The sequence below is a fragment of the Myodes glareolus genome, chromosome 1 (assembly GCF_982192425.1).
Source record: "Myodes glareolus chromosome 1, mMyoGla1.1, whole genome shotgun sequence".
NCBI classification, from domain to species: Eukaryota; Metazoa; Chordata; class Mammalia; order Rodentia; family Cricetidae; genus Myodes; species Myodes glareolus.
The window spans coordinates 113,430,714-113,447,612 of NC_142026.1; the positions used below are offsets into that span (position 1 = coordinate 113,430,714).

General features: G+C 41.9%; 1 protein-coding gene across 3 annotated transcripts in view; it reads right to left on the reverse strand.

Moving 5' to 3' along the window:
- The window catches only part of Hbs1l (HBS1 like translational GTPase), a 74,023-nt gene extending 68,046 nt beyond the window's left edge, over nt 1-5,977 (reverse strand). Inside the window, exons 1-2 of one of the 3 annotated variants that reach the window (XM_048425125.3) lie at nt 5,791-5,966; nt 2,508-2,573 (exon numbers count right to left, since the gene is read on the reverse strand). In XM_048425125.3, the coding sequence (XP_048281082.3) occupies nt 2,508-2,573; nt 5,791-5,833 (109 nt within the window). In that variant the 5' untranslated portion in view covers nt 5,834-5,966. Of the gene's footprint in view, nt 1-2,507; nt 2,574-5,790 lie in introns of all 3 variants that reach the window. The other 2 variants (XM_085689161.2, XM_048425126.3) reach the window with 2 other exon arrangements.
- Nucleotides 5,978-16,899: the final 10,922 nt, after the last annotated feature.

Sequence of the window (16,899 nt, forward strand, 5' to 3'; positions counted from 1 at the left end):
GAACAGAAGGTGGTTTGATTTTTATTCCCTGAGCTACTCAACAATCATCTGTTCATTAATTCCTTAAATGAGACATACCGTCTAAAGGGTATTCAGATACTGAGATGCCCTATCGTCCCACCTGAGGAATTAGCACCCAGGATGGCCCATGGGCATGTCTGTGGGGCGTTTATCTGCATAAACCCTTTCCTCCTCAAGTTGCTTCATGTCCTGGTATTTTCTTACAGCCACAAGGGAGCAAACTAGGGCAGACACCAACCATGACGGCAGTAATGAAGAGTGGTTCTGCTTCACAGAGCAGCAAAGCCTAAAGCTCTGCCACAGGCTGCTGCTGTAAATAACAGAATCTATTCTAAAACTACTCATTTCTCATTGGAAATTACCTGAAAACACACAGTAAAAAATAATCTAGGCCCAGCACATGGTGCTCAGTCCTGCTATTCTAACTTCTGAGACTCTGAAACAGGGAATCTCTGCTGTGGGACAATGCTTTTCTACACTATGAATATGTATTACTCTCATTGGGTAATGAAAGGCTGACAGGGCGTAGCTGGGCAGGAAGTTAGGTGGGAAAGCCAAACTGGTAATGATGAGAAGAAAGAGGGTGGAGTCAGAGGAGAGGCCAGCTGCTGCCGAGCAAGCAGCAAGTGAAAAAAATGAGGTAACAAGTCATGAGTCACATGGCAAAGCATAAATAGAAATATGGGTTAATTTAAGTATATGAGTTAGCCAATAACAAGCCTGAGCTACTGGCAAAGCATTTATAAGTAATAGTAAGCTTCTGAGTCGGTTATTTGGGACTGGGCAGTCAGGACAGGAAACGTCCATTTACAAATTCCAGACTGCAGGTTAGCCTGTGGTGCGTGCTGCGATCCAAGCCAGCAGAGGTTAGGGTGTGTTCTGGTCTAATGCTACTGCTATGCCACACACGTTCCTTTCTGGACTGTTTGTGGTGGAGTGTTTTGGTTATTGCTGTCTTCCTACAAGGTGGTGTTGGGCCTCACACATGCCTACTAAGCTACATGCATGCCTAGTAAGCTACATTTTGCACCCGGTAAATGTGCTAGAAAATCAAAAAAAAATTCACATTCTCATGCTTTTGTTAAAAGTGAGTTTATCAAAGAAGCAAAACTATTTCACTACCTACTGTTCAGTGCTGTCAGTAGACTTCTTATTGTACACAAAAACAACTCACAGCTTGGGTGTCCAGAATCTGAACAATGCAGGATACACATCAAGCCATGAGAGACACACAGAAGTCTCTGATCAAGGCATCAAGTAAGGCAAGCCCATACATGTAAATGTCTGGAAAACAGGCTGGCTTCAACTCAGAGATCAGCCTGCTTCTTACTCAAGTGCTGGGATTAAAGACATGTGCCACCACACCTAGCAGACCTTGACTTTATTAGCCTCTCAAATCCATAACTAAGCACTACTATTCTTTTCCTAAATAAATGGTTCCCAAATGTCAGTCTAATACTCTAAATACCCCTGATCAAAAGTTACTACTATCTACCTTCAGAGATCTTAGGAATTCACTATGATCAACTGACATTTTAATGAATTTATATAACTATGATATAGAGACTATTAGAAAAATAAGTCTTCAAAGTTTTCCTTAAACTGATTCATTTTTGTTTAAAATGGGTAAGTGGGTAAGAGCTCTTACTATACAAGCATGAGGGTCTGAGTTCAAATCCCTAGTACCCATGAAAACCAGGTGTGGCCATGTACATGTCTGTAACCCCAGTGCTTTGGGTGGCAGAGATAGCAGGATTCCTGAGGCTTGCTGGCCAGCCTATGAGAGATACTGTCTCAAAGAAGTAACATGAAGAGTGACACAAGATACCTGAGGCTCCCACACTCTCTGTGTATGCACACAGCATGCACCTACACAAACACAGACCACACACACACACACACACACACACACACACATACACACACACAAAACGCATAAAAAATTATTCATGAGTAAGAAACTTTTACAGGTGAACTTGGTGGGGCATACTTACAAACTCATCTAAGTATGGCCAAAGCTAGAGGATTACCAAGAATTCAGGGCCACCCTGAACTATATATATATATATATATATATATATATATATATATATATATATATATATATATAAAGTCTATTTTCTGTTTTCAAATAGACCATTATAAAAAACTTTACATTTTAAAATGTGAGCATATAAATAAATACACACATACACATATCTTGGTTTGTTTTGTGACAGGCTTTCTCTGTGTAGTCCTGGCTGTCTGGAACTCACTCTGTAGACCAGGTTGGCCTCCAACTCACAAAGATCCACCTTTCTCTGCCTTCCCAGTGCTGGGATTCAAGGTATGTGCCACCACTGACCAGCTTCATATCTTTTTAAAACTTATGTATTATAGTCTTATGACTCTAATCCAGGATGAAAATCATACTTACTTGATCCTTTTAAACAGCCAAATCAAAGAAATAGTTTTTTGGTTTTTTGTTTGTTTGTTTTACAACTTACCTGTTGATGGTGAAATACAATAATCATCCTCCACAGACTGGCCATACAAATCATCTTCTTCGAAATCTAAAATACAAAACAGATTCATTGACAAGTTCAGTCTTCTATATTAATGAGAAAACACCTGAATTATCTACAAATAAATTAAAACAGCAACTGCCAAGGAACCTAAATGTCTACTTTTCCATAAATTCCAAGAATTCTACCCACAAAGCAGACATCCACTTAACCTAAATTACTGACAATTTATTCTTTAAAAACATACATAGGCCTTCTGTTTTTTAAGCTGACTGGGCTTTATTTAATTCTCCCACATCTACCATGTGATCAAAACTCAGTAATAATCCAGTAGATTTATACATGAATTGTCTAATTGGTCACAAAACCTAAGGTAAGCCACCCGCTGAAAGGGAGTGTAGGGTACAATCCAACCTAAGTCACTCTCCGTGAAAACCAGGAAGCCTAACTTTCGTGACCCTGAGACTTCAAGTGGAGTATGTAAGTGGAGCAAGTCAGCCTTGGCAGAGCATGCTCTCTAGTAAGGCTCCAGCTGCCACCTTTACCTTCAGCAACCACCTCTAATGTCTTGTCTTCAAAGTACAACACATGCTTCAATGCATAAATTATAGTTCCTTCCAGGAAAAACTTAGTTTAGTCAAGTACCTGGCATACGTGGGACACTAAATTAATGTGTTCACAAGTTAATGAGTCAAATTATTTAAAACCGTGAAGGAACATAAATTTATACCTGAGACTCTTAAAGAGACATTTTCAGTACAAAGTGTGCACATTTCCAGCTCTGTCAATGCCAAAAGTCTAGCAGCCCAGAAAAGCGTGATTACAAAACTTTATGAGTGCTCAACATGAGAGATAAAGTGATGGGAACACACATGTGAACTTCTCCAGGATAGAACATTCAACTCAGTTCCACAGGAGAGAGTAGCCAGCTTTCTAGTCACTCAGGCAGCAGGAGCAGCATGCTTAAAGGCTAAGACCAAAAATCATGGCAATTAAAATTTGTATGACTGCTAGTATTGGATAAAAATATGTGAGGTTCAAAAAAAAAAAAACCAGACTTTAATCCCAAATTTAAAAATGTTATTCACAACCCCCCCAAAATATATCTTTTGATATAACAAATCACTTTGACTAGTTCAGGTGACCTAAAGAGCTACAATATTAAAAATAAGGAGAAAATTCTTCTTGCTATCTTCCTAAAGCGGTTCATTTATTTCTTAAACAAAATGTTAGTTTGGTTTACTATACACACAGTATTGCACCAGCCACTGGACTACACATAAGATTAAGCCGGGTTTTTAAATAAGCCGGGCTGCACATGCAGAATAGTTGTTTGCCCATTATGCACAAAGTCCTAAGTTCCACCTGGCAGTACTACATAAGCCAGGTCTGAAAGTCCATGGCTGTCATCTATCAACTGGGAAACAGAATCAGAGGCAGGAGGATTAGGAGTTCATCGCCCTTGGCTAGATAATGGATTCAAGTCCAACATGGGCTACATGAAACTGTCTCAAAACAAGAAAAAACACTAGCTGAGGAGAGTCATGAAAAATACTCCAAAGGACACAGAAAAAAAGAAGCAGGTGTTACAAAGAGGAACCAATAGGTTTTAGACCTCAGACTAAGGAAATTAAAATACTTTTTATGAATTTTTAATTATTCAAAGTCCAAAGGGAAGCCTAACTGGGGAGAAGACAACTAGACATTGAAAACAAATCACACTTTTGTAAGCAGGGAGGGAGAAACATTCCATGACAGGACAGGACAGGCGTGGTTATGATGTCACCAACTGTTACAAAGAGGTATAACCTGACCTCAGGTAGCCAAGACAAGGTGATGTCACCAACTGTTACAAAGAAATATAACCTGACCTTGGGTAGCCAAGACAAGATGATGTCACCAACTGTTACAAAGAAATATAACCTGACCTCGGTAGCCAAGACAAGAAAGTATTCAGCACTGAGCCTCAGAGAACACACAACTCTTGTCAAATACTTCGCACAAAAATCCTGATCCTCTCTGATTTGGACGCTGTCTTTTACATGGCTCCAGCAACATAACCAGCTGCTCCTTTTAGACAGCCCTTAACATCTTTAGCAGTACCCAGTACTCAGTTATCTCTGAACGAGGAAATAAGGTACTAAAGAGAAGAGTGTCCTTCCCTTCATATCTACAAAATCTCTCCCAGTCTAAAGTCATTTCTCAGTTGCCGAGGCCTCAAGGCATTTTATACATCCGCTACAAGACAGTGGATGTTAGCAAAGGAAGACATTCCAGGCAGACTGGCAGCACAGTCTCCAAAGGCAGCACAGGGTGTTAGCTGTCAGACCCTATCCGAACACAACGATGCTCACAATCTCCCAGGGGTGTCAATAACAACCGACTTCAACAATGCACGTTCTCCAGTTTACAAAGCTGTAGGTCTCACTCCTTTTGCATTAGCTCACACTGTCTTTATTTTCCGCTTCTGTGATGCTTGGTGGTACCTATTATTATCCATTTATTGCAGGGCATATAGTCTTCCTAAAAGCACTTTGAACTTATCTCCTTGAGAATAGATTTTTTTTAATTAAAAAAAAAACCCAATGAGTCCTTTTCTAGGACTTCCCCTCTAGTGTTGCTTTTCATTTCCATTTTAAAATACATTTAAGTATTATCGGTCATTAACTGAGTATATGCTTGAAGATCAGCAAATCGACTTAATTTCTTGAGCCTTTTAAACGTGAATCTTTTCTGTTTCTTACGTTCCCAATTTTGAAATTCGCTGAAAATTCGGGTCAAGCGAGAATTCTGCAGTCAAAACACACGAACACTGGCAAAAATTAAAAAAAAAAGTTTTAGCAGGTCGGCTGAACGTAAGCACTAAGCCAGCCTGGGTTTAAAAATAAGTAACGCCTCGGCGGCATGTCTGAAGGAGAGCTTATGAGGCAGAAGTTAGAAACTGATACCTGGGTCCCCAAATGAAACAAAGAGAAAAAGGGTAACGTGTGGATACCAAAGAGCATCGAATCCCAACGTCGCCAAACATCCGTAGGCCCGTGAGCTGCCACATTCTCCAGGGGGTCAATCCAGAAGGCAGCAATCATGCTGTCTTCCTTCCCTGGGACTCTGATGTCCTACCCTTTCCCCCTCCTTCTCCTCTCTTCACCACAAACACCAGTTCTAGTGTGGCTCCGGGGTCCGCACTCCCATCCAGGCGGACGTACAGGCCAGGATCCCAGCTGGAACAGCTGAGACGACGGCCCAGCGCGGCCCTGCCACCCACCTTCATCGTAGTTATATCCTCGGACGTTCCGATGCCGAGCCATCGCGGCACGCAGGGCGTCTGCCACAGTCCCTTCCAAAGAACTCGGCTCAGACGCAGAGAAAGGACCAAGCGCGGCCCGCAGACCTGTTCCGCGCCATCTTGGCTTCCGCCAGGTCTCTGCGCCAAGCGTCTGCGCATACGCGACGTCCTACGTGCGCACGACGCGACGGCAAGCTCTCAGGGTCACAGCCGGCCTCCCGATAGCGCGTGCGCACTCGGTGGGCGTCGCAAGGCTCCGCCCACCAGCGAGTTAACTGAGGTGGATTTCCATGCCGGAAATTCTCTCAGCTCTTTCCACGCTGTTGGCAGTGAAGATGACGAGCAGTGATCTTTGACTTACACCAGCGTTCAGGATTATTTTCCAGATTTGGTTTTTGATCACCTGAAAAGCTGCCTGTTTTGCTCAATAAGAGCAAAGACTCTGTTTCAGCTTTTAGGCTATAGGTAAACACGACAGGCAATCCACAAACGCGTGTGAATGTGGCTTAATAATTAGTCCACGCTTTAGAGGAAGAAAGACATTTTGAACAAGTAATTAAAATATAGCCGCACTGGGTCACTATGTTTTGTGGTAATTCATGGCTTCAGGTATGGGCTCCATCCTCCATTAACAACCCTAGTAAACAACTGTCTGGCTTTAGCTATGTAAACTATTTTCATTACCGTGGATTAATTAAGAAAGATGCCTTAGGCGTTGATTGAGTACATAAACATGTGAACTTGCTAAGAGCATTTAGTACAACTTTTCAGACACAGCACTAGCCTTGGGGGCTTGTGATGTAATGCATAAATCTATAACCTGTTATTAAACAGCCTCGTTTCGTAAAACATAAGGCTAATAGTGCTGTGTAAAGACAGCCTCATTATCATCATGAACAAACCGCTTTGTTGTAGCTTGTTTTTGCAATGCCAAGACCTTGTATCAAAAGGCAGATGTCAAATTCTACCTTACTCAGCTTTTCTTATCCACAACAATGAGAAAACACAAATTAAATTCATATTTGTAAATGGCTCAGGTTTGAGTTCTGACTACCGAATCGTTATTCTTAACTATCATTCTTTAACATGGCTCCGAGGCAAAATTTTATGCAAAAAAAAGTAGACGCTAGTTTTATATGATTTTAAGTGTTTTATTTTATACCTTTAAGTAATTTCTATATTGCAGCCCATCTCTTTGTAAGTAAGGATATTATCTTACTTATATATTATCTAACTCATGAAGTTGTAAATGACATTTGCCCATGTTAGAGTACTTAGCCCAGAACATGAAAGCGCTGAAAAAAATTAAATGTGCTGGACATGGTGGCTCAGCCCTTTAATCTCAGTACTTGGTAAGTGGAAGCAGGAGGGTCAGGAGTTCAAGGTCATTCTCAGCCACACCGGGAGTTCCAGGCCAACCAACACTATCTGAGATCCTGTTTCACAGGAAGTTGTAAAACAAATGAAGCTCCTGTCCCACTGAATCCTCAGCGCTGCTAACTGGGACTCACATGCAGCCCTTGGAGCAAATGAGTTATGAACTGACCACATAAATCGTACAGGGCAGTGAATAAGGAAACAGTCCTTCTGCCTAACAGCGTACGTATTTGGTTCTGTGGATCGGTTCAGTTTGGGTTGATTTGTGAAAAATATCAATGAAAATAGCACACTCTTTGTGCTTGTTAGTGTCGTCACGTTGACATAGTCTACGGGAGAAAAGACGGTTACTGAGAAGCTGCACTTGATTTTGTTTTTGTCAGTCTAGAGTCCTTAAAAAAAAAAAAAGTTTCTCAGACTTTAAGTGAAAATTCTTCCCAAACATTTGGGTGCCATTTGTAGCACGATTAGTTAAATTAGTTAAAGTTAGAGTTACCTGGAGATTGCCTTATCAGATTGTCCTGGGAGGTGTTGTCTTGCTGGCTGGTTGATGTGGGAGGTTCCAGTCTCCTCTGGAGGGCACCCTCTCTAGGTGGGTGGGCCTGTGCTGTGTCAGAAGCCTGACCAAGCATGAGCCAAGGAGGCAGTCGGTAAGAGGTGTTCTCCAGTTTCTGCTTCGGTTTCTGCCTGAGTGCCTCCCCTGGATTCTTTCAGTGATGGACTGGAATTTGAAGGTGTGAGCCAAATAAACCCTTTCCTTCCCCCAAGCTGCTTTTGGTTGCAGTCTTTTAACACAGCAACAGAACGAAGCTGCAAGGCCCCCTGTTAACAGTGATACTGAAAACAATAAACCGTACATAAAGTCTGTAATTTGAAATATTTACATATTTGTAAATTCCAGCAATGCCACCAACCCAGTCAAGGCAATGAATATATGCAGACTCTCAAACGTTTATATGCAGAATATAAAAATATCCAGGGATACTTCTGCCCTTCATGACTCCCCGACATAGCCTTTGGCAACAGCTGATGGGGTTTCTGTTACTAAATGCCTGTTTGTATTTTTAAAAATTTGGTGTAGTCAAAAGCTGGCAGTATGTGTTCTTTTTTATGTCTTCTTTTATTCAGCGTAACTATTGTGAGATTCAGTCACATAGGTGCTTGGATCAACAGTCTATTCCTCTTTCTTTCAGAAAGAGTTCCATTGTGTAGAAATGTAAGAGAAAATGCGGGCATCACCCGGTGGCCACCCTACTTGACATAAGGTGCTTCTAAAGAAGAAGTATGGCACACCTTGCTCCTGAAGTCAGAACACTGCATTTTGAAGTAGACTGCGCAGTTGGTTGCTGGCCCATAGAGAGCCTAGACTCGTCCTATTGCCTCTAATGTGTTTCTTCCGCACAGAGACTCTAATGAGAGGAGTTCTCACTACCCAGTCTGAGCTAATGTACTAACCAATCATAGGACATAGGCTTCCACTGTGTAAGTGGTTACTCACGTGCAACAAATCAGACACTCTTCTCGGAAACCGTCTCCAGAGTGGTTTAGCTCCATGCCCTTTGCCAACCCACGGGCATTGCTGTCTCATCGGAGGACGCCCCGTAACAATGGCATAGAAGGACCAGCTGTATTCTTCCGTTAATCTATTGTTACCTACTTTGTTTGTTTCCAGTGTTAACTACCGCAAATAAGACTGCAGTAAATATTCATTACAAATACGTGTATGAAAATAACGACTACTTTTCCTAAATGATGTGAGAGACACCTTTTGAAAAAACGCCAGCGCTAAGGGTAGAACTCAAAGGCAGAACACTCGCCGGGTGCACACAAAACTATGGTTACGATTCCCAGCCCCACAAAAGGGAAGAGAACAGGAAGCACCCAACAGTTTCCAAGCACGGTTAGTCCATTGTCAACACTCTTGAGCAATGGAGGTGGACTTTTTCACAGCCGTCCAGAACTTCTCAGCAGCCGAAGGTGTTTGACGTTCTGACGAGTTCTTTCATGAAGCGTTGTTTGGGCTCACTGGTTGGTTGATAATGAGGTGTTTTCTTATTTCTGAGTCTGGAGAATATTTTTATATTCTGAATACAGTTCCTTTATCAGATACTTAATTTGGCAATATTTCTCCCAGTGTGCAATTCTTTTCTTTCCTTCTGTTAGGGTGGGAGATGGAACTCGGGGCCTTGTGATGCTCGGCAGGTGTTGGACCAGTGAGCTGCATCTCCAGCCCTTTTCATTCTTTTAATACTATCATTTGAAAATATTGTTTTGTTTTGATGAAGCCCTATTTATTTATTTATTTATTTAGGCTTTCATGGATTGTGCTCTTGATTTCCATCTAAGAGATCTTCACCAAAGCAAAGCTCACATAAATTTTTCTCCTACTTTTATGGTTGACAGTTTGAGGCTTTACATTTAGGTTTAGGATACATTTTTCAATTGAATGTTGGTTATGGTGCAGGCTTAGATCACAGCCCATTTCTTGAAAAATGGCTGTTTGTTGTTCCCACACCATTTGTTGAATGAATTCTCCACTGACTCCCTTCTGCATGGTCATCACGGACGTGGTTCTGTGTGGGGGTGTCATTCCCGACTCTGGGTTGTATTCCATTGATGTCCAGTGTTACCCCAGCTTAACAAAAATACTATAGCTTAATAAATTTTGAAGCAAAATAATCTTTTTTTCTTTCCCTTGGTTTTAGACAGCTTCTCACTGTGTAGCACTGGCTGGCCTAGAATTTGCTCTGTTGACCAGGCTGGCCTCGAACTCACAGAGATCCACCTGCCTCTGCCTCCTGGGTTCTGGGGTTAAGGTGTGCACCACCACATGCAATTAACGTATTCCAGCTTTGTTCTACTTTTCCTAAGTTCTTTTAGCCAAGTTAGGCATTTATCATTTCCAGATATGCCACATTAGCATAGAATAACAGTCTAAGATACCTAGATACATGTAAGAAAAGATGTAAAAGGTTTAAGCTAAAGCAAGGAAGCATTGCTGAGGAAAACAAAGTCCATTAAATGAAGAGATGGAGACTGGAAAGGTGGTTCTGGTCAAGAGCACTTGCTGCTTTTGAGAGGACCAACTAGGTTTCCCAGCAGCGAAGTTATGTGGCTCCCACCCTCCTGGAACTCCAGTTCATGGGATCCCATCCTTTCATCTGGCTCCTGAAAACATTCTCACTCAGACACACACACATACACATAAAGTTAATAATGATAATGACAATAGATAATAATAATTATTTTGTTAAATGACAGAATATTTCCCCACAAATTGATCCATATTTATTGTTATTCCAAACCAAGTTTTTGGTGGAAATTATCCACCAGATTCTGCACTGTTTGTTTCAGGATCGGGGACTGAATGCAGGGCCTTACGCGTTTTAGGTAACTACTCTATCTACCATTAAGTTATATTCCCAAGTTAACAATCAGATTCGGGGACTTACATTTCATAATTCAAATGTGATTTAGGGGAGCTTGGAGGATGACCCTGTGAGTAAAGTGCTTGCCAGACCAGTATTTGGATCCCCAGAACATACATAGAAATCCAGGCAAGAATGGCAAAGTGCATCTGTAATCTCAACACTGAGAAGGCAAGGATAAGCGCTCCCTAGTGATCTCCAGCCAGCCAGCCCAATGGACGAGGTCCAGGTTCAGTGAGAGACTGTGCTTCCAAAAATAATAGGGATAGTAACTGAAAAATGCATCCAACTGACATTGATCTCTGGACTGCTCTCTCTCTCTCTCTCTCTCTCTCTCTCTCTCTCTCTCTCTCTTCCCTCTCTCTCTCCTCCAAAAATGTAATTTAGATGTAAAGTTCCTAAAATGACCAAAATATTCAGAACAAAGAATTGAGCTAAATGAATTACATTACTAACTAGATATATAAACAAAGCAACAATGTACACATCTCAGAGACATATTATGAGCAAGGATTCACCACTGGATCTCTGTAGAGCCTTGTAGAGGAAGATCAACTATTCTATAGTAACAGAAAACAGAATTTTGCAGATCCTTTTTATTTATTTTATTTTATTTTTGGTTTTTCAAGACAGGGTTCCTTTGTGTAACAGTCCTGGCTGTCCTGGAGCTCACTTTGTAGACCAGACTGGCCTCAAACTCACAGAGATTCACCTGCCTCTGCCTCTCAAGTGCTGGATTAAAGGCCTGTGTCACCATGCCCATCTGTTTTATCCATTTTGACTGTGGATTTATTTTAAATGTTTTGTTTATGACTCCCAGCATACCATTTGAGATACACAAACTTTAAGTTTATCACTTAACAATCAATTCTCACTACTTTCTGTTTCTGTTTTCTACTCTGAAGTAAACAGTATTGATTCATGGAATTTGAATTAAAATGACTTTTCTATGGCTGAAATTCTTGGCAGGTGCTTAAATACCAATATGCTTTTTTAAAAATAAATTATAGTGATTTCTGTACTCTATAATTATTAAAGTGAAATGAAGGAAGTGATCTTTATCATAAGAAAGGAAGTGGGTGGGATGATAGTTAATAATTATGACATTAGACATGACAGTTCCCAAAGGTTCTAGAGTTTTATAATTAAATGTGGGGGAATGTTTAACACACTCTACAAAGTATAAAAATGTCCTAAGTCTTAAGCCTAAGGAGATAACTTAGTCTGTAAAGTATTTGCAGTGCAAGCATGAGGACCCGAGTTCAGATCCCCAGCACCTACATTAAAAGTCTGGTGCAGCAGGTGTCTGTAATCCCAACACCAGGGAGGTGGACACAGGAGGACCCTTAGAGCGGTCTGGCCAGCAAACAGTTAAGTTGGTGAGCTCTGGGTTTCATGAGATGTCCTGTCTCAAAAGCAAGGTGGAGAGTGAAGGAGAAAGACACCAAAGTCAGCCTCTGACCTCCCAGTATGGACAGGCAGGCGCACATACCTACACCAAACACACACACACACTGTCCTAAGTTCTTTGAGACTTTTGTAGTTCTTTGCAGATTATTTTAGGACTATTAATTACATAATAACTAAAATCTATTCATCCGTACTGTTGTTGCTAACTATCTGTAAAAAATATATATATAAACAAATAACTTTTCTCTTATTGAGCTTCCGAATCATTACCTTACCCTTTTGTCAAAGCTAATGATATTCTCGTCTTCCATGGGGCCTTTCCTTGCTTTCCTTATGTTACTCCTTGTTCTTTTTCTAACAGCGTTTCTTTCTTTTGCCTTTCATTTTTTGAAGGGCAGAAACGTAGCTAAGTAGAAATGGGCACTGTATGGAGGACTAGGTCCTTAGAGCACAGCCAAGATCTACTTCCCACGGATGATCCCGAGGACTGGGGCTTGACAGATGTGCTGACAGCGTACCTACACAAACACGGGGGTGTCCAAGGAAGCTGAAAGAGACCTTCAAAGAAGGCTCCGTGGTGCTCTTCACTTCTGTGTGGCTTTATGGACTGAATGTGGAATGTATTAAGAGGGTGGAAAGGGGCTGGTGAGTCATGAACATATCAAGCAGAGTGATCCCTGCAAGAACAGAACAGAACTCCGAGTTCCATCTAGAGACACGACTTTGCAGGGGAATACCCGAAGAGCGGTAACACCTGTGCGCCACCTTCTACGGACTGCTTTCAAGCCCCAACCCTGTGCTATCCAGCTGTCAATCATGTTATCACGAAAAAGAATAGTAAAGCTGCTTCACAAGTTCTTTACAAGACTCACTTTTCAAAAGTTCATGTTGTCCTAAATGCTCGAGTAAGCGTTAATCCTCCAGATTAAAACCTTTCACTGCAAACATTTTCAGTTCAAACCCCTAGAGAGACAGGATTTCCACGATGTTTCCATCATAGCCTGGTTCCTCACCTCACCTCTATTACCTGGCCAGTGGCACTCCAGGTCACAGATCCTACTTAGAAGGTTTCAAGTCCGGTTGTGTGTTCTGTCCCAGGGCATTAGGATGTGTTTCTTCAGTCTGTCCTCACCATGTCCTCTTTATTGCTCAAGATAGTACCATCAGTGTCTGCTGTACTGAGATTCATTCCGTGAGAATAAGAACATCTCTTCTGTGCCCTTTACTATCCTCTGCTAGAGCGTGCATGAGAAGTATTCCAGCCCTGCTTGTGCCCCCGTCAACCTCCTAACTGGACAGGAGTTCCTCAGAGGCAAGGCTGGTCTTTAGCTACTTGTCCCTCCAGCAGCCATTGCCGTGAGAGCTGCAAAACTGGGCTAAATCAGCTAAAATGTGCCGAGTGACTCGAATGAAGCATTTATTCAATTACTCTTTATCAATTAAAAACTCGGGAGTTGGATATCGGGCCAAGAACCTGAATGATCAGAGAAAGGGTGGAAAAGCGACCAGTGATTCCCCACCCCCACCCCCTGACCCCAGCTCTCTCTTGTTCTTCAAACTAGAGAGGCTGAGACCCTCTCTGATCCCCACCCTGCTACTTCCTGTGTAGGAAGGATCAGTCTGTCCTCGGTCCTCCAAAACCTCTATGGTTAATTTTGGTCCGTTAGTTAGCTAACTCTGCCCCCTGATTCAAAGCAAACTCTATTGTCAGCCTCAGGAGCATGGGAATGCGAATAAAATGCACTTGGATGTGTGTCTAACATGGAAATAAGTATGCTTTGTGAGGTATTAAAATTTACAACTTGTAAACATTAATATAAATAAGCCTGAAAAAAGGAACCATTTGCAAAGAATAAGAAAGTGACTAACCCAGGAATAGAGGCTGTTCCATTGTTAGTGTCTCACAGGGACACTCTTGAATTCCAGGTTGGCACTAACAAATACATTCTGAAGGGATGTTCTCATATAAATTTGAGACATGTGAAAGTTTTCAATATTACTGAGTGGATTTGGGGGAGGATGAAAGTTGAATAGGATGCTTAAAGAGTTGTATGTGTATAGCCTCCCAAAATGAAAATGTAAGTCCATGTAAAAGTTGTACATTGATATTCATGAAATCATTACCCACAATAGTCAAAAAGTAGATTGGGAACCTCCATTAGCCAATGACTAAATAAATAAAATGTTGGATATTCATACAATAGAATATAGCATTTGGCAGTGAAAAGGGCTCACGTTATGATGGTAAGTTGTAATACGTATAAACCTCAAAAACTATACATTAAAAGAAGGAAGTCAGTTAACAAAGACTACATATCGCATGATTCCATTGATAAGGACTATCCAACATGACCAAAGCTGTAGAGACAGAAGGTACACGCTCACTGCCCAGGGCTGAAGAAATTGTGCAAGGGTAGAGCTCCTGGGTATGGGTGGGAATAGAGAATGACAGTTAATAAGCAGAGCCTGCTTCGGGGCTGGCCAAAACATTCTGCAAGCAGTCATGCTGGGGGCCACACAGCACTATTCATCACAAGAACTGCTTTTAAAACTCTACACTTAACTGGGTATCTGGAGTGCATTTTGTTACTTAGCAATAGTATTGTTACCTTTTTCTTAAATGAAAAAAAAAGTCCTTTTCCACAAGCTGAAGGAACACTCAGTCTGTTGAAAGGCATCGTCTCTGCTGCCTGCATGAGTGAAGTGAGCAGCTTCTCTAACTTGGAGGCAGAGGGGCCCTGTCCCGTACAGCAGCCATAACTAAAGAGCTTATAGGCCATCCAAGTCATACACGGCATTCTGTCATTTGCCAGCCATAACCCTGAGTCAGTTGTTTCTCCATCAGCTGCCTTCATTATCACCCCCCAGGGGAAAGTGTAGAAACTGAGATGCCTTAATTGGCAATGAGGATTCATGGAAACACGTAGAGCAGCTCCAGTCATGTGAGTAGCCCAGCCGTGTACTTGCTCCTTGTTCCCAACACCCCCATCCTAATTCCCACAGCAGTAGGACGCCCCTGCTGGTTCTGGGCTGGTGCTTGGTGCTCGAGTCACGTGGGAGGCCCTTCAACTGTATACTACCTTTGTAGGCCTACTGATGGCTCTCCATGGCTTTCTCAGCTCTCGGGGGCAGATGTAACATTTTGTGCACCTGCCATTCTTCACTGATGAGAGTCTTCAGTCAGGGACCACACCTTCTCCTGTCTAGCTCTCAGCATCGCTTCTGCTCTATGGCAAGTGGGGACTTTGGTAAGGAACTTCAGGTTTGTACAAAGGAGGTTAGGCATGCAAAACCACCTTTCAAAACTCCAGGATGTATCTAACCCATCTAGAAATCAATCTCTCTCTCTCTCTCTCTCTCTCTCTCTCTCTCTCTCTCTCTCTCTTTCAACTCTTGCTGTGTGGTCTTGGCTGGTCTCAAACTTCTAGGCACAAGTGGTCTCTTAACACATCCTCCCAAGTAGTTGAGACTACAGACATTGACCACAGTGGCCTGCTCCATCTGGACATCTTAGCAGCTACTACTCGGGTTAGAGAGAACTGTTCTTTATGAGTATAAAATTCTTTAAAAAAAAAATACCTCAGTAAAAGCCAATATAAAAACCCATAAACTTGGTGTTTATCTTGCTCTATCCACACTTGTTGCACACCCCTTATTCATGTATACACCACTTCTAGGGTGTCTAATCTTCCCATTTGTGGGTGTCGTTGTGAACACTTTCTGTGTACGCATCACTTAGGGGTCCACGTGGTCCTTTAGCAATGAGAAAGAGTTATAGCCACAGGGCAAAATGTTTCAAGGCACGAACAGAATATTAACGAGAAAAATCAAAAGGAAAAGCATTTTTAAATCCCAAGGGGAAAAATGCAAAGCAAAGCAGATTTGTAAATCAATTTAAAGCGAGAAAAGATAGGGTTTAAAAGGTTAAAAGAGCCTCCGCTCTCTTTAGAAGTCATTTAGGACAGTGAGCTGTTGGAGGAATTTCCCCTCCTTGCCCTGTCTTGCTCTGTGCCTTTGAAAAGTGGATGACGTATAATGTCAGTGCATTGTTTGGAGCTGAAATCTAGAGAAACTCTGAAGAAGTAAGATAAAGGATGGTGTCAATCAAAACCACCTCAGTTTCTGGAGATGGCTCTGTCTAGATTTTCTTAAGAAGAACACTGGAAAATGTATGTAGAGTCGAGGTGTTGCCCATCTTGAAAACAAGACATAGGGCATTCATTCACTCATTCACTCAGCCGTGTAGCCTGTGTACTGACCATAGGTTTGCAAACTCTCCCCAAACGGTCACAGTGCAAAGAGGTTACTCGACACTGATGTTTTGTGATACTGATGTATGCAATAGGGCTCATTTAGAAGACTTTGCTAAATTCTCTCTCTCTCTCAAGATAGTTTTCAATGTGATTACACAACCTCTTTCAATTCCTTTTAAAAAAGACCTCTTCTTATTTCACAAGTTTTGATTCTACAGTTAACCAGGGAAGAACAATTTCTGACCCTAGTTAGGAGCTACATCACTAAACTGATGTAACTAAAAGGTGTATGTCCATGTTGAAAAATAAATAAACAGAAAGGGCCCTGGTCCTTCTGTCACAGAACACCCGGCAGTAATTAGCCTTCTGATTCCCTGCCACCATTGTGGTTGATTATCTTCTCCTAAGGTGACCATTCAGTATATCCCGTCCAGAATGTTCCTACCATGTGAGGCTGGTCCTCCTGCACAGAGAAGAATGGGAGCACTCTTCTCTTGAGAGATACCTCCTTCTGCTAAAGCTGGGTCAACCTGTGATGGCAGCGACAGCAGCATCATGCACCTGCTAAGGGTAAGCAACAAAAGATGAGATCTTTCCACCTGGACATCTTGGGAAAACTC